The sequence below is a fragment of the Salmo trutta genome, chromosome 12, assembly GCF_901001165.1.
Source record: "Salmo trutta chromosome 12, fSalTru1.1, whole genome shotgun sequence".
Classification (NCBI taxonomy): domain Eukaryota; kingdom Metazoa; phylum Chordata; class Actinopteri; order Salmoniformes; family Salmonidae; genus Salmo; species Salmo trutta.
In genome coordinates this window covers 66,060,324-66,085,040 of record NC_042968.1, presented here as the reverse complement: position 1 = coordinate 66,085,040, position 24,717 = coordinate 66,060,324, and the positions used below count along the sequence as shown (strand labels likewise).

General features: G+C 46.4%; 1 protein-coding gene across 2 annotated transcripts in view; it reads left to right on the top strand.

Annotated features, from left to right (window-relative positions):
- LOC115204017 (splicing factor, suppressor of white-apricot homolog) overlaps positions 1-24,085 on the top strand; it is a 136,736-nt gene extending 112,651 nt beyond the window's left edge. For both annotated transcript variants that reach the window (XM_029769215.1, XM_029769214.1), the window contains exons 14-18: positions 9,641-9,975; positions 13,050-13,190; positions 13,671-13,817; positions 15,834-15,906; positions 23,241-24,085. In XM_029769215.1, coding sequence (XP_029625075.1) covers positions 9,641-9,975; positions 13,050-13,190; positions 13,671-13,817; positions 15,834-15,906; positions 23,241-23,306 — 762 coding nt within the window. In that variant the 3' untranslated portion in view covers positions 23,307-24,085. The remainder of the gene's footprint in view (positions 1-9,640; positions 9,976-13,049; positions 13,191-13,670; positions 13,818-15,833; positions 15,907-23,240) is intronic.
- The last annotated feature ends 632 nt before the right edge of the window (positions 24,086-24,717 follow it).

The window sequence follows — 24,717 nt, the reverse complement described above, 5'->3', positions numbered from 1 at the left end:
AAATTAAAACCAAAAGCCGACACATGGGTCTCCCGGTGGCGGCCGGCACAGGTATGTGTAGCAACGCATTTTGAATTGCGATGCGGTGACTTAGACAGCTGCGCCACTGGGGAGGCCCATCCACAAATATCAAAATACAGAGAGGTGTTGGTAAAGGTATATTATCCTGCTAATAGCCCATATTGTCCTGCTAATAGCCCTATTATAATACTCTACATGGTGTCCAGGTCAGGATAACCAAAACATTTCTTTATTAAACACTATCAGAAAGAATGTTGGTACTTATTTATTTTGATCCAAAGCCATGAATGAGTGAGTCACTCAGCTTTATGTAGGTGCTGCTATATGACTGGTTTCAAAAAAATTAAAGTGAGTGATTGTAATCTGAATAAAGGCCAAAATAATATTTGTAAAAGCCAAAACATTTTATTTCTGTTTTTAGAGGGAGAGAAACGCTGGGCCAATTGTGCGCCGCCCTATGGGACTCCCAATCACGGTCAGATGTGATACATAATAATATTAATAATAGTAATACTTAACTTAGGAAAACTGCAAGGCAATCCCATTATATATTGTCCTGCTAATAACAGGGTTAATAATATATCTGTGAGATTATCCAAGGGGCTTTTATACAATTCTAAATTAATAATAACAATATTTTGGAGATTTTGTTTTCAAATAACGTAAAATGAGCGAGATAAAGGCCATTCTTGAACATGGGGTGAGACATTGTTACTAATTTGTAAATAAAGCCAGTTTGTTATTTAGAATTATTTCTTTCTGTTTTTGGACGAAGAGAAACCAAAAACCTACGGGTCTCCCAGTTAAGGCCGGCCCGGGAATTGAACCAGCATCTGAATCAACACAGCTTGCACTGCTATGCAGTGTCTTAGACCATTGCACCACTGAGGCGCTGTACAAGGTGAACGGTCGGGAGTGGCCTACAGTACGACAGTAAGAGCAAAATAATCCTAACAAAATAAAATAATAAAAACCTTAGTGTAACAGTTTTAGTAAGTAATACTGAAGTCATGCACAATTATCAGTTTCTATTTAGGTTTATGTAAGTCGCTCTGGATAAGAGCGTCTGCTAAATGACTAAAATGTAAATGTATGTAGCCTGTTCATTGTCAGTTAGAGACACAGTAGGACCCAAAAGCATAATCAGTGCTCCAACTCCCCCTTTCGCTGGTCTGGAGCAATGAATTGGTGACACAGGGTACCATACTAAACCACAAATTACCTCTAAGTACCGCAGCATAATTGCAAAACTTTTAGTGGAGCAACCACTGTACCATATCTTATGCAGACATAAACCTTTTACCTTATCATAAGTAGACATAATTGCAAATGATTCAATTCTTCCAATGGAAATAAAAAAAAGCGATTTAGTTACAAATGAAACATTAATTAAAGGAGTTGACTCTTCACATGGGATGATTTCACTGAACCACAAAAGAAAGCGAATATTGAATGATCCCCAATGATCCATCGCATCTCCCAAAAATGTTTTCAGCATACATCTCAGGCTTCCATGTCTTCTCCCTGGACCTCCTCAATGTCCACCACTTGAACATCAGACTGTGAGGCCTCATCTTCACTGTCACTTTCCAACCTTGTTGAGGATGGCTCATTGTCAGGCTCAAAAAGCCTGAAATTTGCCCAGATGGTACCAATTGTTCAACCCTTGTCTTGGTCAGCCTGTTGTGTGCTTTGGTGTGTGTGTTCCCAAACAAGGACCAGTTGCAGTCTGAGGTGGCTGATGTTGGTGGGATTTGGAGGATAATGGAGGCAACAGGGAAAGAGCCTCAGATCCACAAAATCCCTTCCACCAGGTGGCTGATGAGATATGTTGGCACGACTGCCATATTGCATCTCCATCCCAAAGCCCTTGCTTGGTAGTGTCATCCATGCCAAGGTGGCGAGACACGGTAGTGATGACACCATAGGCCTTGTTGATCTCTGCACCAGACAGGATGCTCTTGCCAGCATACTTGGGGTCCAACGCACACTGTGGCGTGTATGGGCTTCAGGCAGAAGTGTTCATGCTTTTTCATGTATTTCAGAACTGCAGTTTCCTCTGCTTGGAGCATCACTGAAGTGGGCAGTGGAGTATGGATTTCTTCTCTAACATCTGCAAGCAGAGTCTGAACATCAGACAGGATGGCATTGTCTCCCTCAATCAGTGCAATGGCTACTGCTATAGGTTTCAGGAGTTTCAGGCTGCTTACCACTCTCTCCCAAAATATGTAATTCTGGAGGATCCTCTTGATGGGGCTGTCCATATCGGCAGACTGTGATATGGCCATTTCCTGGAGAGACTCCTTCCCCTCCAGGAGACTGTCAAACATGATGACAAAACCACCCCAACAGGTGTTGCTGGGCAGCTTCAAAGTGGTGCTCTTATTCTTCTCACTTTGCTAGGTGAGTTATCAGCTGCTATAACTTGATGACCCTTCACATACCTAACCATTTACTTGGCTCTCTTGTAGAGTGTATCCATTGTTTTCAGTGTCATGTTGTCCTTGAGGAGAAGATTCAATGCATGAGTAGCACAGCCAATGGGTGTGATGTGAGGGTAGCACTCCTTCACTTTAGACCAAGCAGCCTTCATGTTCGCAGCATTGTCTGTCACCAGTGCAAATACCTTCTGTGGTCCAACCAAGGTCATTGATGACTGCCTTCAGCTCATCTGCAATGTAGAGACCGGTGTGTCTGTTGTCCCTTGTGTCTGTGCTCTTGTAGAATACTGGTTGAGGCGTGGAGATGATGTAGTTAAGTATTCCTTGCCCACGAACATTCAACCTCCCATCAGAGATGATTTCAATGCAGTCTGCTTTCTCTATGATTTGCTTGACCTTCACTTGAACTCTGTTGAACTCTGCATCCAGCAAATGAGTAGATAAATCATGTCTGGTTGGTGGGGTCTATGCTGGGCGGAGAACATTCAGAAATCTCTTCCAATACACATTACCTGTGAGCATCACAGGTGAACCAGTTGCATACACAGCTCGAGCAAGACATTCATCAGCATTTCTCTGACTACGTTCCTCCATTGAGTAAAAAAAAACGTCTGATTCCAGGAGGACCATGAGCTGTTGCTATCGATAAGGTGTCTGATTCAACATTTTCACCTCGAATAGAAGTAGAGGGACTTTTGTCAGAGGTTGCTTGTTGTGAGCGCTGAGGGAACTTTATGCACTTGGGCAGATTATTTTTTTTTATCTTTGTTGCATTCTTCACCTATGATTTGGCACAGTTTTTGCAAATGTACACAGCTTTTCCTTCTACATCAGCTGCAGTGAAATGTCTCCACACATCAGCTAGTGCCCGTAGCATTTTCATGTAAAGATTAGAAAAAACATTGTAAAAAAAAATCTAATATACAATTCAATATACAGATAAATAGTTAAGCAGTTAGATTAAACAACTCCTTTGTAAGATAAATGTTTTAAAATGAAACGTATGTAAACCGGTGAATTAACACTCCTCAGTTAGCAGGCTCAAGCAAGCTAAAACCCACATGGTAGAAAAAACGAACTACCAGAAATTGTTAACAAGTTAGAAATTATTTAAACACTTTGATGTAGGCTACTATTTACTCGTTAACAAAAAATAATGTATGTCATATAAAATATATTCACCCCACCCAGTATTGTAATCAAAACTTACCAGAAAGCATGTAGTCCTTGGCTCAGACAGTGTAGTAGTGTGGGCTCAATAGCATCTCATTAGTGTGCAAGATCTTGAGAATCAGCTGTACATGTGATGGAAGAATGCACTGTGCATGCAGAGGGTTGCAATTCCATTGAATTGGGGATTTTTAACCAAAATATGCCACAAGACCTAGAATTGCCTTAGGGTTATCCCTCAAAAAAGGTTCACTGTTATAAGCTAACTTTTTGATGAATTTAAGCAAAATTCCCCAAATTCCAGGGCTTAACTTCCCATGGAAATTTTTTTTTAAAAATCCGGAAATTTGCCAGAAAGTGTCCTTCCCTTTGCAATCCTAATTGGCATACAGTAGATACTATAAAGTCCTATAGTCATCACACTGCTGTTCATATGGAGTAGCATGACTGACTGTCAGATTACAGTTCATGGATTACATTACAGATGTGTTTTTTTCTACTGCCAGTTGGGAGTGGTCTCTCTCTCTCTGTCCACCCACTCATTCCCTTTCTCTCTCATATGGTCTCTCTCTCTCTCTCTCTCTCACTCTCACTCTCACTCTCACATAGCTAGAGCTGGCTATTACCTGACCATATGCGTGGACCGGGGGAGTTTAAAAACGCAGCCAGGTTTTAAGGAGCTGGCAAACCCCTCATCATCTGGCGACCCCAATCAATTTGCCATGTGGTGAAGGGGTGCTGAGAGAGAAGAGAGAGGAATTGATCTAACGTCTCCTAGTCAGATTACAGCTCTGGCAGCCACAGACCAGACTCAAACACTGCACAATCACAGGCCTCTTCTCTTGATTCAAGCCCTCTGTCTCAGCTACATTCACTTAGACAGGGGTGATGTCTCGTGCCCAATTCCCATAAACTATGGTCAACAGCAGGGTTTTTGTTTTCTGAGGCATTACAAGCTAACCTAAATCCTGAACACTCAGAACACATTGGTCACTTTAATGTTTACATACTGTTTCACTCACTTAATATGTATATACTGTATTCTAGTCATGGATCATGCTACAGTTGAAGTCGGACGTTTACATACATCTTAGCCAAATACTTTTAAACTCAGTTTTTCACAATTCCTGACATTGAATCCTAGTAAAAATTCCCTGTTTTAGGTCAGTTAGGATCACCACTTTATTTTAAGAATGTGAAATGTCAGAATAATAGTAGAGATAATGATTTATTTCAGCTTATATTTCTTTCATCAGATTCCCAGTGGGTCAGAAGTTTACATATGTTCTATTAGTATTTGGTAGCATTGCCTTTAAATTGTTGAACTTGGGTCAAACGTTTCAGGTAGCCTTCCACAAGCTTCCCACAATAAGTTGGGTGAATTTTGCCCATTCCTCCTGACAGAGCTGGTGTAACTGAGTCAGGTTTTTAGGCCTCCTTGTTCACACACACTTTTTCAGTTCTGCCCACAAATCTTCTATGAGATTGAGGTCAGAGCTTTGTGATGGCCACTCCAATACCTTGACTTTGTTGTCCTTAAGCCATTTTGCCACAACTTTGGAAGTATGCTTGGGGTCATTGTCCATTTGGAAGACCCATTTGCGACCAAGCTTTAACTTCTTGACTGATGTCTTGGGATGTTGCTTCAATATATCCACATAATTTTCCTGCCTCATGATGCCATCTATTTTGTGAAGTGCACCAGTCCCTCCTGCAGCAAAGCACCCCCACAACATGATGCTGCCACCCCCGTGCTTCACTTCTCCAGCATGCCACTGGTCATTAAAGGTGAGCGTTTACCCACTGAAGTCCGTTACGATGCCAAACAGCAGTCAGGTCAAGACCCTGGTGAGGACGAGAGCATGCAGATGACCTACCCTGAGACGGTTTCTGACAGTTTCTAAATGAATCCTTCATTTGTGCAAACCCACAGTTTCATCAGGTGTCCGGGTGGCTGGTCTCAGATGATCCCGCAAGTAACGAAGCCAGATGTGGAGGTCTTGGGCTGGCGTGGTTACACGTGGTCTGCGGTTGTGAGGCTGGTTGGACATACTGCCAAATTCTCTAAAACGATGTTGGAAGCGGGTTATGGTAGAGAAATGAACATTAAATTATCTTGCAACAGCTCTGGTGGACATTCCTGCAGTCAGCATGCCATTTGCATGCTCCCTCAAAACTTTGACTTCTGTGGCATTGTGTGTAAAATTGCACATTTAAGAGTGGCCTTTTATTGTCCCCAGCAGAAGGTATGTAATGATTGTTCTGTTTAATCAACTTCTTGATATGCCACACCTGTCAGGTGTATGGATTATCTTGGCAAAGGAGAAATGGTAACTAACAGGGACGTAAACAAATTTGTGCGCAATATGCTTTTTGTGCGTATGGAACATTTCTGGGATCTTTTATTTCAGCTCTTGAACCATGGGACAAACACTTTACATTTTGCGTTTATATATTTGTTAAGTATAATTACCACTTGGAGGGCTGTTGAAATAGATTTTTCCCAGTCGTATGTGGTAAATTCCCACTTCCATCTTGGTTACGAATGCACCAATATACTGCCTCCTTCAGTGCCAAATACGCATTTGTGATTCTCATGAAAAGGGCGTGTTTCTAGCACCGTTCACCTCCCACTCCGGGGTAATGTGTTAAGGTGGTCTGCGGTTGTGAGGCTGGTTGGACATACTGCCAAATTCTCTAAAACGCCCTCACAAAAGGACAGTTTGAAATGTGGCAATTAAGATTAGAATTTTTGTCTGTCTGTCTCTCTGTCTCTCTGTCTCTCTGTCTGTCTGTCTCTGTCTCTGTCTGTCTCTGTCTGTCTCTGTCTGTCTCTGTCTGTCTGTCTGTCTGTCTGTCTGTCTGTCTGTCTGTCTGTCTGTCTGTCTCTCTCTGTCTGTCTCTCTCTGTCTGTCTCTCTCTGTCTGTCTGTCTCTGTCTGTCTGTCTGTCTCTGTCTGTCTCTGTCTGTCTGTCTGTCTCTGTCTGTCTCTGTCTGTCTATCTCTGTCTGTCTGTGTGTCTCTGTCTGTCTGTCTGTCTCTGTCTGTCTCTGTTTGTCTCTGTCTGTCTGTCTGTCTGTCTCTGTCTGTCTCTCTCTGTCTGTCTGTCTGTCTGTCTGTCTGTCTGTCTCTCTCTGTCTGTCTGTCTGTCTGTCTGTCTCTCTCTGTCTGTCTCTGTCTGTCTCTGTCTGTCTCTGTCTGTCTGTGTCTGTCTGTGTCTGTCTGTCTGTGTCTGTCTGTCTGTCTCTGTTTGTCTCTGTCTGTCTGTCTCTCTCTGTCTGTCTCTCTCTGTCTGTCTCTCTCTGTCTGTCTCTCTCTGTCTGTCTGTCTCTGTCTGTCTGTCTGTCTCTGTCTGTCTCTGTCTGTCTCTGTCTGTCTCTGTCTGTCTCTGTCTGTCTGTCTGTCTGTCTGTCTGTCTCTCTCTCTGTCTCTCTCTCTCTCTCTCTCTCTCTCTGTCTCTCTCGCTGTCTCTCTCTGTCTGTCTCTGTCTGTCTGTCTCTCAGGACCTGGAATAAAGTCAAAACTATCATTTTTTTAATCATTCAACGAGCATTTGTTATGTGTTCAGTCTGGGCTGAAGCGTGTTAGGTTATGCTTTCATTCTGTTATAAACATACCTTTATTTGTAGTTTTGTAGTCACCTTGATTCTTTTGGCCATCCTTTGTAAACTCACTCTGTCTACTACAGCATCGGATACAGCGCTATGTGTGTGGACGGCGGTTTGATTGCCTTGTTTTCCCTGGCTGTCACAGTTTGTGTCTATAGAGTTGTGTATCCATACTATCCTCCTCTCACATTCCACAGGGACGTTTCCAAACACACAACTCTGAAACACTAGGAGAGCCACAGCGTCTAGCCAATTATTGCTTCAGACGATTTCTTGCTGTTGTAACGGAAGCCGTCCCAGAGTTGGCCACAAGTGTGAATTATTGATTGATTATAGGACCAGAGCACAATCTTCAGATGTAGTTCCGTTTCCTAGTAAAAATATTGAGTCTGTCAAAGCCAGCTAATTAAAGCCTGTTAAGAGTGGATGGCAGAGCTTGAGCCGTCACTGGGTGGGATGTGTTGCAAAGTGCAGGCAACGTTTTTGGTGCTTCAGAGTTATTGGCATGGCCCAAATTACAGTATGACAACAGGCAAGGTGACCTGGAGCAGTTTGTTTGCACACTGAGAGTTGTGGATTCTGGCTACACTCTCTATCTCTCCTCTCTCTCTCTCTCATCATCCTCTCTCTTTCATCGACCTTCTCATTCGCCCTCTGTCCATTTCGCTCTCTCTTGTCCGCCCTCGTTCAAATGTTTTGCTCAATATCTGTCCCTCTGACACCCCCTCTCGCTCATGATTGACTGCGTTCCTCATCCTCTCCATCCATCTCTCTCTTCTACTATCCCACTCTCAAACACATTCTATCCATCTTCCTCCTCTTTCCGTGTCCCCTTCTCCCATACACTACATGTCTCTCCAGTGTGGAGGTGTGCTTCACAGAGGTCAGCCTACACACTCTCCTCGCCCTCTCTCCCCATGGCCCTGGGGTATAAGCCTGCCTAAATGACATTTTATTTTTAACCCAAAACCTCCTTGAAATATTCCCCCACCCGTCCTCCTCATTATCTGCCTCGAGCCACCGCAGCTTACCTCATCACACCGCAAAATACTGATACCCGAAAACTTTATCAAAGCCAATAACGCAGATCTCTCTCCTCTTCTCCTCTTCTCTGCCTCTCTCCTCTTCTCCTCCTCTGCCTCTCTCCTCTCCACCCCTGCAGTGTGCTTGAGCTGTCTAGAGCAGGTGGGGGGTGGGACGTGGCTCTCTCGCTCGCTCCACGTGAGGGAAGCAAGGAAGAAGGAAGGAGAGGAAAATAAGTAGTCCTGTTTCACTGTTAATTGGGACAGGGTAGGTTATAAATATGCTGTTAAGGAAGACATTGTGTCCTGGTTAAGTCGAGGCTCCTGAGAGCTCATTTGACCCACTGTCGCCGGAGCTGAGTCTCTGCAGATACTGCGGCAAACTCTGACACACACACACACTTTTTCTTCCTCTCGCTCTCTAACACACACACACTTTCTTGTTCCACATATGAACACTTCCATACCCAAAGTCACCACTATTGCACACACCATCCCAGTGTCTCTCTCCTCACGATGGCAAAGTGGAGGTTTGATGGTGTGTGACGCTACATTGATTGATTGAGGCCCAGTTGTGATGTTGAATCCAGCGGCGGGCAGAAGACCTAATTTAACCAGACAGACACATACTGAAGTAATTAGAGGCACTTTGGTGCTGACAGTGGAGAAGGGCCAATTATGTTTTGTAAGCCAGGCAGGCAGGGCAGGGTGCTAGCTATCAGGCTGCATTGTGTTGTGTAACCAGCATCTTTTAATTAACAACAGAGTAAGTCTGAGGGAAGAACCAGAACCAGAACCAGCTTACGGGGAGCAGTTATCGTGACCCGAGGACAGAGCTAGGAGCGCACGGCCCCAGAACTATGACTTAACCTTTTACCTGGGTCGGTCGAGTGCACACGCTCACACGCAAACACAAAATCATACAGACACGCACACACATACACACTCAACATTGATTGGAGACGCAGGCTGAATTTAGATAATGTCTCCCAGATCACCTTAAGCCTGTGGCTGCTCCTATTGATCCATCGGCAGATGCGCAAATACAGGAGGGGGCAATTGTGAATCCTCCTCTCTCTCTGTCTCTCCTTCCCCTCTCTGTCTCTCCTTCCCCTCTCTCTCTCTCCTTCCCTCTCTCTCTCCTTCCCTCTCTCTCTCTCTCTCTCTCCTTCCCTCTCTCTCTCCTTCCCTCCCTCTCTCTCTCCTCAGCCCCCTCTGTCAGAGGGAAGAGTTCTGATTGGTTTGCATCAATCAATACGTTTGGTTTTTCTTGGACTGTTAAACTAGAAAATGCCCCAAGGTGCAGATGTATGTTTGTCATTGACGTGCCCCTTTCTTTCTTTCGCTAATCCCTCTTTCTCTCTCCTCTCTACCCTAGCCACAGCTGCCAGAGGTCCCAGTGGTCCCCGTTGTCTCAGCCCCCCCTCCTCTTGCTTCTAGAGCACATGTGTACCCAGCTGATCAAAGACCACCTGATGTCAGCGCCTTCAAAAGCAAAGAGCCCCCCTCCTCCTCTTCCACCCTCCTGCTACCCTCCTCCTCATCCTCCTCCACCTCCAGACGACCGGAGAAGAACCGGGACAGAGAGAAGGGCGACAGAGAAAAGAAGAAGAAGAAACGCAAGAAGAGGTCACGGTCGAGGTCGCGCTCTCGCTCCCGGCCTAAAACCAAGCACGCCCTGCCAAGCGCGTACAGAATGGTCCGCAGGTCTAGGTGAGTGGTCCAACCCGTATTCCACACAACAACCTGGTCCTATGGCTCTCTCATCACAACCATGGCCTTTACGGTTGAATAGGTGTTCTCTTTACACATTGGGCAATAGAAGATGGCGTAAAGCTCAGATTTTTGAACATAATTCATCAAAGATAAAGCTGCTCTATTTATGAACCTACAGTAGCTGGTGCCTACTGCCTAATGAAGCAAGTAGCTTTCTGGCTGGCTGGCAGTATCAACTAGATGACTTTGTTGTGAAACTGAGAGTTTCATCCGTCTTCACTGCAACCTGTCGGCTTCCTCTCTCTGTAGTTTCCCGACGCCTCCACACGCTCTCCAAGTTTTTCATCTTGAATTTTTTTCATCTCTCACTCTCTTTTTGGAAATCACGGCCAATTGGCATTATCAGCGGCTGGAGTTGCTGTAATTACGCCGGCCTCATGGTGTCATCCTGACGAGCATTAATGTAATTTCACTGAGATTTAATCGTTTCTGCCTGAGGTTTTAAATCACTTACAGTATGTGAATTAAAGGGCTTAGACTGAGAAGGGGGCATCCGCTGAGCCTCGTGTCAGAGATTGCAATCCTCTAATGGGCAAGCACGCCAAATTTCCTCCATTTTCTTTTGTATTTTTTTGCAGAGCAAGTCAAATGAAAAAAAGAATTCCGGGCTGCGGCGAAATTTGAATGGAAGAGTGAAATGGATCCCTGATAATGAGCAGTCACAGAATCAGTCAGCGTTTTAGTGTTGGGAGGCTGGAAGAGGCAGTGAGCTCCTACTCTTTGTTTTTACAGCGTTGATGAAGATGCAGACTGCATCCCAAATCGATCCTATTCTCTACACAGTGCACTACTTTTGACCAGAGCCCTATGGGTGCACTACATAGGGAATAGGGTGACGTTTGGGAAACAACTGCCATTTTTTAGAACGAGGAGCATCTGAAAGGTCTAATCTGGTTCTACAGAGGGGAACCTCGGAGGGTTGTGCAGACATCAGCCCTGCCAATCACTCCCCATTTCAATCCCCAGCGTTTTAAAGGTCTCCCTTACTAACCTTGAGAAAGAGGTAATGGAGCCTTCCTGCAGGTGGCTGGCTGACTGGCTGCTTGTCTGTATTAGTGCATCCCAAATCGCTCCCTATTCCCTATGGCCGCTGTACAAAAGTAGTGCACCATATAGGGAATAGGGTGCCATTTGAGACGCAGCCTCAATCTGTCTGGGTCTGACGACGGAATTATACTGGCAGCTCACTCTGCTCGTGTTCCGGCTCCTCCTCACCATTCTCTAGCAGCCCAATGGGCTCTCTCTCTCTCTGTCTCTCTCTCTCTGTCTCTGTGTGTGTGTGTCAGGGGAGGGTCCCCCTTGTTAACACATCAGCAGGACTGCTGCTCTCCATTAACTCAAGAGTTACTACTTTCCCACCGTCTCTCTGTCTTTTTCTGTCTCTCATCCCCTTCCCTCTGTCCATCATTTTCATCCTGTCTCACAGTATCAGGGTCAGCCCTCTGACGTTGTCTGTAGTCATTGACAGGCCTGTCATGCCCCCATCCTTAGCCCCTGCACCCCTGCTCCACTCCTGGGTGTTTAATTGGGGCCCTTGGCCCCAGGGGCCAGTGTGAGATCATTACCAGCAGAGTTTAAAGGCCCCCGTGGACCCATGAAGGGTCAACAATGTCCATACAGGACAGATAATGAGGGGGGGATGCAGGGAATGTACAGTTGCCCTCAGATTGCGCCCTTCCTCTGACAACTTCCCTTTTGCTCACTTTGTCACTTCTTCAGCCCCCGATAGCCAAGGATATGACCTGTCTGTTTGTGTTTATCCTTGGGCAAATTTGGCTTTTGTCCAACGGTCCACTGTGTCCCCAGCTGCAAAGTACTTTTTAAACGGCTCCATTAGAATTTTCATCGGTGTGCGTGTGGCCAGTTTGTGCGTGTGGCCAGTTTGTGTGTGTGCATTAAAAGTGTGTGTGCATTAAATGTGTGTATCTGTGTGAGAGTGTATCCAGACATGCACGTACGCTAGTGTTCTCAAATAAACACTCATTTGTAGCTGGTGGGGGGGGGGTGACATTTTAAATCAGGAGAAATTCAATTTAGTTTTTGTCACTTATTATTGCGAGAGTCATTTGGTGTCGTTATTGCCCTTGGCAGTGGGATGTGAAACGGCTGAATCACCATGGTAATGGCTGTCCTATATTATATAGAGCTATGGCCCGGGGAGGACAGACAGACAGAGGGGTGAAGAGCGAGCGAGGGAGTGTGAGGGATGGGCCCGGCCTGTGCACGGTTACATCTCCTTCATCTATCAGGGCTAATGTGGCGAGTATTGACCAGACTGGGGCAATGACTGCCACCCCGGTGAGTTAACCCACTCTGCAGTCACTGACATTTACATAGTGGCCTTTACTACACAGATAATGACCCTGGCTCTACCCCTCCTTACTTGTAGGATAAAAATAAAAGGAGTGAGCTTAGCTGGCGTGACGGAGGGTAACAGTAAACCACTTTTGAAGTGAAAAGTGCCCAAGTCTACTTTATAAGTGGATAACTCTATTTCGCATCTCTTTCTTCTTTGTCCTCTATCTCACTACGTTAGCTAAGAGCAGCCCCGTGAACAGTACTCGGATTGGTAATGAAACTGAGAGGTGGCTACAGAACAGTAGTGGTCAGAGGGCTGAGGTGAACAGAGGTGGCCAGGGAGCATGGGACGTGGGAGGACAGGTCAGCCCCAGAGACCAGCTGCCGGTTTAAAGGATTGTAAAAAGTTGGCAATTTCCCCTCTGCTTGAGTATTTCACACCCTCACTGGTTATTAGTTTCTCCTCAGTGCTCACCACTAGAGAAAAGACAGAGTTTTGCCCCAGGCACTGCGGAATATACTGCATATTTAATTTCCTTGTGTTGTTTAGAGTTTTCCTCTCTGTCCTTCCTCTCTCTGTGTCCTCTCTTCCCACCTCTCTCCTTCCTTCTCCCTGTGTCCCCTCTTCTCACCACTCTCTCTCTTTCTCTCTCTTACTCTCTCTCCCATCGCTGTGTTCATATCCATCTCTCACGCCCTGTGTCTGTCTGCAGGTCTCGCTCCAAGTCCCCTGGGAGGAGGGACAGAAGGGCTCACTCGTCCGAGAGGAGACGTGAGGAGAGGGAGCGCTACGGCACTGCCGCCTATCGCGTTGGCATCAGCCCCGCTCTGCCCAGGAGGCACTCCAGATCCAGGTAGGGCTGCTGGGATCCGTGGAAAATCTAGTAACGGTGAAACCATGGAAACAGTGGGTCAATGCTGTGAGGAAATGGCATTTCTGTATTCACTGTAGCAGTTTGAGCCACAGCAGCCCTGTGAGTGCATTATAGGCCTCCTCACTCACTGTCTATCTGTATCACTCAATCCATTACTTCCTGAAAGGGTTCGGGCAATTTCACCATGTACCGTGAGCTCCAAAAGTATTGTGACAGTGATACTGATATTTGTGCATCTAACTTTCTCAGGCGTTGTTATACAAGAAGTGCTGTAATTTCTAAACGGTTCAGCCAATATGGATGAAAATACCCTCACATTAAAGCTGACAGTCTGCACTTTAACCTCATGGTCATTGTATCATTACAAATCCAAAGTGCTGGATTACAGATCCAAAACATTTGTCACTGTCCCAGTGCTCACTGTATCTCCCTATCCATCCCTCCCTCCCTGTCTCCCAGGTCCCCTCATGAGAAGAGGAAGAGGAAGAGTTCTAAGGGCAAGCTCCCAACCAAGGGCTCTTCCTGTTCCCCATCCTCGTACCCTAGAGGAGCTAAGAAGTCCCCCAGCGCCTCCCCTCCCACCAGCCCCACTTCCAGCCTCTCCAGGTAAAGCACCCCACCTCACCAGGCTGTTTATACATTACATCTAGGAAGGAAGGAAGGAAGGAAGGAAGGAAGGAAGGAAGGAAGGAAGGAAGGAAGGAAGGAAGGAAGGAAGGAAGGAAGGAAGGAAGGAAGGAAGGAAGGACACGGCGTGCTACACTGAAGTGCTTTGGTTGAACATGTGTTACTCGACAGTAGCACCTGACCAGGAATCATTCATATCATTCAGTGCAGACCATGCTAATGTAGGCTACCTATAAATGTATGGACATTGTCAAGTCTTTTGTCTGTAATGTCGGAACCCAGTAAGACTAGCTGTCTCCTTTGGCGAATCAAATGAAACACCTGACCGAACATATAATGCTGTGAATCAATGGCGCTCTTGAGTTTGCCAGATGGCATACACACTCACCTGTACCCCAGAATGAGAAATAATCTGTGAAATATTATACTTTCTACAGACAAACAAGGCTGTCAAACTGTCCAATAAGAAATAATAGGATTTATCAAAGCTGATTAACCAGATTTATATAAGAAAAAACTCTCGTTTTCACAAGTGTTTTGCAGTCGTGTTCCTTGCATTATCTGTGTCGCAAATGGCACCCTATTCCCTGTTTATTGCACTTCTTTTGATCAGGGCCCATAAAGCTCTGGTCTAAAGTAGTGCACTAAGTAGGGAATAGGGGGCCATTTGGGATGTATGTTAGGGTAAAGTAGTGCACTATGTAGGGAATGGGGGCCATTTGGGACATACCCAGAGCGTTCTGAAGCAGACCTCTCTGAAGCTGAAGGATGGACTGGTTTGGCCAACCTGTTGAATGGAACATGACATGTGTGGAAGCACAGAATCACGTCTGCTCAGATTGGGGGGGAGATATCTTTTGTATCCTAAATTATTTTCATATGATTATGAATTAAAGTTCTCTGAGAGGATATTGGAAAACACATTTTTTTGCACGGTCATTCTATTGGAAGTTGCATGGAGCTCCCGCTGCTTTTGTGATTTATTTATTCGTTTTTCTGCTGTTCGTGTCATGTGTGTTCTGACGAGTGGAACTTTGATGAGCAACTTCTGTTTCTTTGAAAGGGTCTCTCGCTCTCTCTGTCTCTCTGTCTCTGTCTCTGTCTCTCTCTCTCTCTGTGTCCAGTTTTACAGCACTCAGCAGGCAGTCCCCATGAATATTGTATAAAGACCTTTCATATACACATCCTATTGACATCCTCTCTCTTTCATCCATCTCTCCCCCACCTTCTCTCCATCTCTCCCTCTCTCTCTCCCCCACCTTCTCTTTCTCTCTCCCCACCTTCTCTTTCTCTCTCCCTCTCTCTCCCACCTTCTCTTTCTCTCTCCCTCTCTCCCTCCTTATCTCTCTCAATCTCTCCCTATCTCTCTCTCCCCCCCACCTTCTTTCTCTCTCCATCGCTCCCTCTCTCTCTCCCCAACCATCTCTTTCTTGCTCCATCTCTCTCTCTCTTTCCATCTCTCTTTCTCTCTCCCCCCACCTTTTCTTTCTCTCTACGTCTCTCTCTCCCCCCACCTTCTCTTTCTCTCTCCATCGCTCTCTTTCTCTCTCATCGCTCCCTCTCTCTCTCCCCCACCTTCTATTTCTCTCCCCATCTCTCTCTCTCCCCACCTTCTCTTTCTCTCTCCATCTCTCCCCATCTTCTCTTTCTCTCTCCATCTCTCCCTTTCTCTCTCTCCCCCACCTTCTCTGTCTCTCCCTCTCTCTCCTTCTCTTTCTCTCTCTCTCTCCCTCTCTCTCCCCCACCTTCTCTCCATCTCTCCCTATCTCTCTCCCCCCACCTTCTCTTTCTCTCTCCATCTCTCCCTATCTCTCTCCCCCCACCTTCTCTTTCTCTCTCCATCTCTCCCTATCTCTCTCTCCCCCACCTTCTCGCTCCATCTCTCCATATCTCTCTCTCTCCCCCACCTTCTCTTTCTCTCTCTCTTTCCATCTCTCTTTCTCTCTCCCCCCACCTTCTCTCTCCCTCTCTCTTTGCCCCTCTCTCTCTTTTCAGGGACGGCTCGCAGGAGAAAGACAAACAAGTGTCCACAGCCATCGTCTCCTCCATGCAGTCCAAAATCACTCAGGTACCTACCGCTTCTTCACTCTCTCACTGTATGTACGTTAACATGGGCCCATACCTACCTCTTCACTCTCACTGTATGTACGTTAACATGAGCCCATATTCACTAGGTTTTTCAGACTATGAGTGCTGATCGAGGATGAGGACCCATCTGTCCATATAATCTTATTCATTATGACCATGAAGGGAAAACCACAATGCACAAGCGGTTCAGAATCCGCACATTGTTCACTGAGACACACGTATAGTGGCTGTGGGTCCAAGGACAGCCCAGCCCTCGTGGCAGCCGCATTATACAGAACACACTGCTCAGAGATTTCAATACGCTGATCCCAGCAGCGATTACATGTTTCCATCCTCCAGCTCTGTGGGCTCAGAGCAGCTGATCTCTGCCCTCGGGTCACATTTGGCATCCCTCCTCTGTGGTCATTGAAGTGCACGTGGGCGTTTTTTATTTATTTGTTGTGTTTGGCTCCCTGTCCTGGTGTTTCTGGCTCTCTCGCTCTCACTTTTCTCCTGTCTTTGTGCCGCAGCAGCAGCTGACAGCTAAGGCGAGCTAGTTTACATTACGGAGGCGTTAAACTCCACGAGAGCGAAAAAGAGGATCAACTCTTCCCCAAAAGTCCTGAGTTTGACATATGCTCGTATTGCGCAACCCCCCCCCCCCCCCCCCCTTCCACTAGTCAATCCTCTGGCAGGCTGTTGAGTTGGGGAGAGAGAGGGGTCCTGTCTCTGTCTCTGGGTAGGATCACACTTCCTGTTCAGCCACTGGGCCATGAGTCAGGAACAGGGAGTTTGTTATATTGGTTAGAGGTCGACCGATTTATGACTTTTCAACGCCGATGCCGATTATTGGAGGGCCAAAAAAAGCCGATGCCGATTGATCGGCCGATTTTATTTATTTGTAATAATGACAATTACAACAATACTGAATGAACACTTATTTTTACTTAATATAATACATCAATAAAATCAATTTAGCCTCAAATAAATAATGAAACATGTTCAATTTGGTTTAAATAATGCAAAAACAAAGTGTTGGAGAAGAAAGTAAAAGTGCAATATGTGCCATGTAAGAAAGCTAACGTTTAAGTGCCTTGCTCAGAACATGAGAACATATGAAAGCTGGTGGTTTCTTTTAACATGAGTCTTCAATATTCCCAGGTAAGAAGTTTTAGATTGTAGTTATTATAGGAATTATAGGACTATTTCTCTCTATACGATTTGTATTTCATATACCTTTGACTATTGAATGTTCTTATAGGCACTTTAGTATTGCCAGTGTAACAGTATAGCTTCCGTCCCTCTCCTCGCTCCTACCTGGGCTCGAACCAGGAACACATCGACAACAGCCACCCTCGAAGCAGTGTTACCCATGCAGAGCAAGGGGAACAACCACTCCCAAGTCTCAGAGCGAGTGACGTTTGAAACGCTATTAGCGTGCACCCGCTAACTAGCAAGCCATTTCACATCGGTTACACCAGCCTAATCTTGGGAGTTGACAGGCTTGAAGTCATAAACAGCGCAATGCATTGCGAAGGGCTGCTGGCAAAAGCAGTAAAGTGCTGTTTGAATGAATGCTTACGAGCCTGCTGGTGCCTACCACCGCTCAGTCAGACTGCTCTATCAAATCATAGACGTAATTATAATATAATAAACACACAGAAATATGAGCCTTTGCCATTAATATGGTCGAATCCGGAAACTATCATCTCGAAAACAAAACGTTTTTCCTGTCAGTAAAATACGTATTTTATCTAACGGGTGGCATCCCTAAGTCTAAATATTCCTGTTACATTGCACAACCTTCAATGGTATGTCATAATTACGTAAAATTATGGCAAATTAGTTCGCAACGAGCCAGGCAATGAAAGCAAGAGCAGTGACACAATTTCATGTTAGCAGGCAATAGTAACTAAATATGCAGGTTTAAAAATATATACTTGTGTATTGATTTCAAAGAAAGGCATTGATGTTTTGGTTAGGCACATTGGTGCAACGACAGCGCTTTTTTCGCAAATGCGCTTGTTAAATCACCCGTTTGTCGAAGTAGGCTGTGATTCGATGAGAAATTAACATGCACCGCATCGATTATATGCAATGCAGGACACGTTAGATAAACTAGTAATATCATCAACCATGTGTAGTTAACTAGTGATTATGTTAAGATTGATAGTTTTTTATAAGATAAGTTTAATGCTAGCTAGCAACTTACCTTGGCTTCTTGCTGCCCTCGCGTAACAGGTAGTCAGCCTGCCACGCAGGCTCCTCGTGGAGTGCAATGTAAGGCAGGTGGTTAGAGCGTTGGACTAGTAACCAGAAGGTTGCAAAAACGAACCCCCTAATCCCTCCTGAACAAGGCAATTAACCCCCGTTCCTAGGCCGTCATTGAAAATAAGAATGTGTTCTTAATCTGACTTGCCTAGTTAAATAAAGGTGCAAATCGGTGGCCAAAAATACAGATTACCGATTGTTATGAAAACTTGACATCGACCATTCCGATTAATCGGTCGACCTCTAATATTGGTAGTCTATGGGGGAAACATACTGTAAAGGAGACCATTAGAGAGATCTATTGGAGTTTTATCAGCGTAGGTTTGAAATCAATTAAAAGCTTAAATAACAGCAGGGGGTGTGCAGACCCATGTGTTTCAACTTAATGTTGAAACGCTGATTCCTCGGGTGGGATCTTTTAACCACCTCACACCTGTTGTAACACTTAATAAATCCGCAGATCAATCCATATGGAATCCTCACGTTTGCTCTATGGTTTATTCGATGTCTTACTTTCAGGCTGTGAGAGCATTCGTTCTCCAATTGCACGAATGTCTGTCTTGGCGCATATCACAAAGCCATGCCTTAGCAGAACCCCCTTTAGAGGTTCGAGCCCCTGTCCTCTCTCCATCTGATCGTTCTGCATCAGTCCTGACTCATGAGGGCCCTGCTGGGTCTGATAGATAGAGAGACCATCTCACAGCCTTCTGATTAGAACCAGCCCTGTCTGCCAAGGGGAATGCTGCGTTCATGCCCTGTGTGAATCAGCACTCATGAGTGGTCATAAGAATTTGAGCCTCTACTCAGTGCCTACTCAGCTAGGAGTGTGCATTGGGGACCGTGTGTGTGCTTGCGTGTGTTTTCCTTTGCATGTGTGAGTCGGCGGTCACTAATCACTCCATCCCCAAAACACCCCTATTAATTCTGAGGTGATGTGTGAGAAGAGTGATGTGGTGTGTGTGTGTGTGTGTGTGTGTGTGTGTGTGTGTGTTTGAGGTGATGTGTGAGAAGAGTGATGTGGTGTGTGTCTTTGTGTGTGTTTTTGAGGTGATGTGTGAGAAGAGTGATGTGGTGTGTGTCTTTGTGTGTGTGTTTGAGGTGATGTGTGAGAAGAGTGATGTGGTGTGTGTCTTTCTGTGTGTGTTTGAGGTGGGTGATGTGTGAGAAGAGTGGTGTGTGTGTGTGTGTGTGTGTGTGTGTGTGTGTGTGTGTGTGTGTGTGTGTTAGGTGATGTGTGAGAAGAGTTGTGTGTGTTTTGAGGTGATGTGTGAGAAGAGTGATGTGGTGTGGGTGTGTGTGTGTGTGTTTGAGGTGATGTGGTGTGTGTGTGTGTGTGTGTGTGTGTGTGTGTGTGTGTGTGTGTGTGTGTGTGTTTGAGGTGATGTGTGAGAAGAGTGATGTGTGAGAAGAGTGATGTGGTGTGTGTGTGTGTGTTTGAGGTGATGTGTGAGCTGAGCGACATGTCAGCTTGTCAGCGGTGTGATTTACAGGGGGGGGTTTGTGCTCTTCATTACAGTACGCTGACAGGAGAGCTGATGGCTAGCCAGGACCAGGACAGAGTAGGGTAGTATAGGGCAGAGTAGGAAGTTATCGAGATGGAGCCCTTCTCTCTCTACTGATGCCGGAGCACGCCTCTAGGTCGACTCTAGGCTGTCACCAACGCCTCATAAAGCCAGCCAGTTGGCCCAGGGGGAGCACCTCCGTAGGGAGTCAGAGAGAGACGAGCCTTACCTGGAGCGCAGCCCTCGTAGAGTCAGAGTGGCCTGTGTATTGTGGACACCCGGGGGGGGAGAAAGAGAGAGAGAGAGACGCATAGGTGATATGAGTGGGTTAGGGAAGGGTGGAGGAAAAAGAGGGCATGGGAGAGAATGGTTGAAACCTCTCCCTGGGCCTGCTCTGTATGAGGAAGTTTTCTGGAGGAGGATCTGAGGTATGCAGTGAAAGTAAAGCTGACATCACCCAGCCATCTCTGAATGAAAATACCAGAGTAGCAGCACTGCTGTTTGGAACGCCCACATCTGTTTTGTGCTCAGACATACTGTACGCACATCGTCCCTGGCCACTTAATGAACTGCCAGCCCCATCGGCGTGATGACTTTGGTTCATGATGATGCACTCAACAAATGTCATGTACTTTTGTTCATTGGAATTAACATTTTGGGGTGAATTCTGAACTCTGTTTTTCCTTCATTACGGAAGCTGGCTGAATGCGCTGTGTGACAGATGACGGGTGGCTGGGGATGGGCTCTGTTTTTAAGAGAGAGAGCAGAGAGTGTTCCCTCCCTCACAGGGTATTCGTCTGGTCTGCAGTCAGGAGAGGACCAGACAGACACTGATAAAGGCGGCCTGACTGACTGGTGGAGGCGGCCTGACTGACTGGTGGAGGCGGCCTGACTGACTGGTGGAGGCAGCCAGTGGTTGAGGTCGAGAAACGTATTGACAGAGATGGACAGACAGTCAGACTTGTAGAGATTGAAATAATGGAACGGTAGAGAGAATGGGACATGGGACCGAGGATAGATAACGACTCTTGACATGTAAAAATCAATACTGTGACCTTGGCAAAGAATAGAGACCACTGCAGCTGTAGAAAACACCACAGTAACTCATAGAAGAATGGACACTGAATCAGGAACCTCCAGAGTGGACCTTGATCAGATCAACTGGATGGAGTGAGGACCAGATTAGAGCCAGGAATGAAGTCAATGTGCAGAATTCAGTCGGTGCACGTGGCAGTGTAGGAGCGTCTCCAAATGGACCGACGGTAGTGAATGAGGGATTCTGATGGTGTAAATGGAGTGAGTGGGTTTTGGCTGCAGCGGAGGCAGAGGGGTCCTGCCTGCAGCTATAGCCCATCTCTGTGAAGAGCCTACAGTTGCCAGTGAGTGAGCTGGTATTTGGAGCGGAGCCACTCTGCTGTCTGGCCATGGGCCACGATGTATGTAAGAGGAGCTGTTCCTCATTACAAACTGACCAGATGGACCTCTCGCTGCAGCACACACACACTTTTTACCCCTGGCACACAATCTGTGATCCCTCTATCACATACAATATCCCTCACCGCTCCCATACTCACTCCCCTTACACTTCACACTGATTAAAGTGTCAGCGTCCCTTCCTCTCTCTTTCGTTCACAAGGCTCTGGAAGCCTGTCCACTCGTCCCCCTCTCGTCCTTCCCCCTCTCGTCCTTGATACTGTAATATGAGCTCTTGTGCTCTGCCTCTCCTCATCTCCTTCTCTTCTTTTCATTCTCCTCCGAGGGCTTGCCTGCCCCGCCAGCTCTGTCTGCTTTCACTGCCACTCCTGAGGGATCCTCCTCTCTCTGCCTCCGCTCACCCAGCCCTCTCTCACTCACTCATCCCCAGGCTCGTGATGAACCTTTCTATCCTCTCTCTCTGCTCATGGAGCCCATTCATTCTCACGGTGCTGCTGGAGGTGAGAGGTGGTTGGTGTGAGGCTGAGCTCTCCTTTTGGGTACTGTGCCGGTTGGTGAGATGGTCCTCTACAGAGGAGGGTCTCTCTGTGCTCCTTTTAGACCGTGTCTGCATCTGAAAGGGCTGTCTCAGTGCCAGGCTCAGCTGGAAGTGTGCATGGGTGACCGTGTGTCTGCTTCTGTTTTCCTGCTTGTATTTTGTCTTCGTGTGTTTACTTTGCATGTGTGAGTCGGCGTTCACGAATCACTCCATCCCCAAAACACACATATGTTAATTCTGATGTGATCGTGCGCGTGACATGTGTGACAGCAGTTTGTCAGCGGTGTGATTAGGGCTCTTAATTATAGTACGCTGACAGAAGAGCTGATGGCTAGCCAGGACCAGGGTAGGGTAGTATAGGGCAGAGGAGGACATTATCCAGGCTTAGCAGGACTTGATCCAGGCTTAGCCCTCCTCTTTCTCCTGATGCCAAAGATCAAGGTGCTCAGAGTCAGAAACATGCCCCTGGATGACTCTATGTACCCCTTCCAACCACATTGCCAGGCTCCCTCTTTCCTGCTGTCTTTTACACACACTTTACACGTTCTCTCCGACTCTCTCTGACTCGTACGTCTATGTCTTTGACACTTTCCCGCATTCTCTTACACTCACACATACCTAAAACACAGCTCTCTCATCAGTACGCAGAGTCAGGCGCTAGACGTCCCTGAGAGAGAGACACGTAGAGGCTTCAGGACCAGCCCCGAGGCTCCAGGACCAGCCCAGAGGCTTCAGGACCAGCCCTGTCTAAAGCTCCACTCTCACATCATTTACCCCGGACATTAACTCCATTATTCATACCGCCTTTTTGTTTGTCCCTCTGTCTCAAACTGCTGAGGTCGTCCTGCACCTCCTTCCCACTGTTTTAACAGTGGCTGGCCAGGTTGTAGTCCCCTCAACGACGCAGACCACCACCACTGCTTTCACTCTGATGTGTCCCTCCGTGTGTGTGGGTCTGTGTGTGCATGTTTTTTACGACTGATATGGAGCAGGGCTTTATTTGACTTTGTGGCTCAATATCTCAGTCAGCCACAGGAGAGGAAAGAAATTGAGAGAACAGCCGGAGAAGAGGAGACATTGCGATAGGCAATACACGCCCCACGTCACCCCTGAGCAAGGAGAAGCTTCTATGACAAGTGGCCTGTTCAGCGGCTCGCGCTGAAAGATTTGATGTGTATTCTCCGGGTTGGATTGTGTTCAGATTGGGACTGCTTACCTAATAAGGAGTGGATCTGAAGGCTTCTGTTGCAGGGAGGAGAGAAGCTGTCCCACAGCCCACTGTCATAAATAGTCAGGAATACATTAAGCTGTCCCAGTTGAAAGATAACCCCAGGGAGAGGCAGGGAGGAAGATTTGTTGTTTGTGATGGTGGGGGGAAGGCTCTCTGAGAAAGTAGACAATTTTGCTTGCATCAGTATTGGACCCAGATTATATGACTGTAGGCTTCTTAATCAAGATGTATCCTCTGGTCCTCATTATTGGTGTTTTATATGGCACACTCTCACTCACTGTTTCCCCTCCCTCTCCCTCTCCTTGTGTGTCTGTTTCTATCTCTCCTCTCATCCCCCTCTCTCCCCTTCTCCTTTTCAGGATCTGATGGCCAAAGTACGTGCCATGCTGGCTGCCTCGAAGACCTCCCAGCCCAACACTCCCTGAAGAGGCGTGGCTTTCTAGCAGCTGGTTGGAAAAGGGGTGGAGCTTTACCACGTCTGCCTCTCCATGACGACAGCCTCCAGCTAAAGACCCTCGGCCAATCAGCAGGCAGCGTCTTTGCACGGAACCGCCTTTTGCCTCTTCAGCTTTTATCTTCCTCTCATTTTTTTTATTTTACTTTGATACTTAATTGGTTGAGCTTATCTACAGTGTATCTTGAACGGCAGTAGATGTAAAGGATTTTCTGCAACTGAGAGCAATGTAGATTAGCTCCTAAAGCAACTAAATGGGACTGTTCTACCTGTCGAGAGAGAGCTTGCATCACAGCAATGGTCACGTAGCCTGAGAAAGTTTGGACACCTCTGTTCCCGACATCTGTTTTTCGCACGAATAAAGACAACAGAGCATCAAAGCGTGGAAATAATTCATGAAGTACCTTGCATCTTTCAAAAAAAATATATAATTTTCTGGAAAGTGATGATGGAGATCGTTGCGACATAATTGCCCAGCTGCCAGAGGGCCTAAAGCATATCCTTCTGTGAAGGATTGTTACGTTTCTTTCTTTCTCACACTTTCTCTCTCTTCATCTCTTTCTGTTTTCCTCTTTCTCTTCATCGCTCTTTCTCTCTCACTTTGCCAGGTCAGTTTTAAGGCTGGGGTCTTTGGTTGTCAGTCTCTGTTGTCACTCAGTTCCAGTGTGTGGTCTTCAATTTGTGTTTCTAAGGCTGATTGTGAGTCTGCTTTCTAACACAAACTATCAATAAAGTTTGAATGATGATTTAGCACGGTGTTGTGTTTTTCATGGCTGGAGACTGGCTGGTAAAGAAAGGCCAGGGGTCAGCTTCCCACGCATTTTAAATCAATTCATCTCGATAATGAATTATTGGTCAGACATGAATGAGCATATACTGCCATAACATAAATAGATGAAATAAATATACACTCATATGCTCCCTCTTTAAGGACAAAGCAGACCATGCAGATGAACGGTTAACAGCGGAGCCAGCGGGGAGCCGTCTTATCGCCTCTGACCACAGAACATTGGGCGTTATTTTCTTTTTATTTCCCAACGATTACATGTTGAATTGCCACATTCGTCGCCACCCAGCATGTGAACTACTGCACGTGGCTGATGTTCGGTATGGTGTGTCTTTTCCTTTAGTACCTTTTTAAGCTAAAGCCCACAGGTTAGACTGTCGGTGGCTGAAGAACGGGTTAGACTGTCGGTGGCTGAAGAACGGGTTAGACTGTCGGTGGCTGAAGGACGGGTTAGACTGTCGGTGGCTGAAGGACGGGTTAGACTGTCGGTGGCTGAAGAACGGGTTAGACTGTCGGTGGCTGAAGGACGGGTTAGACTGTCGGTGGCTGAAGGATGGGTTAGACTGTCGGTGGCTGAAGAACGGGTTAGACAGTC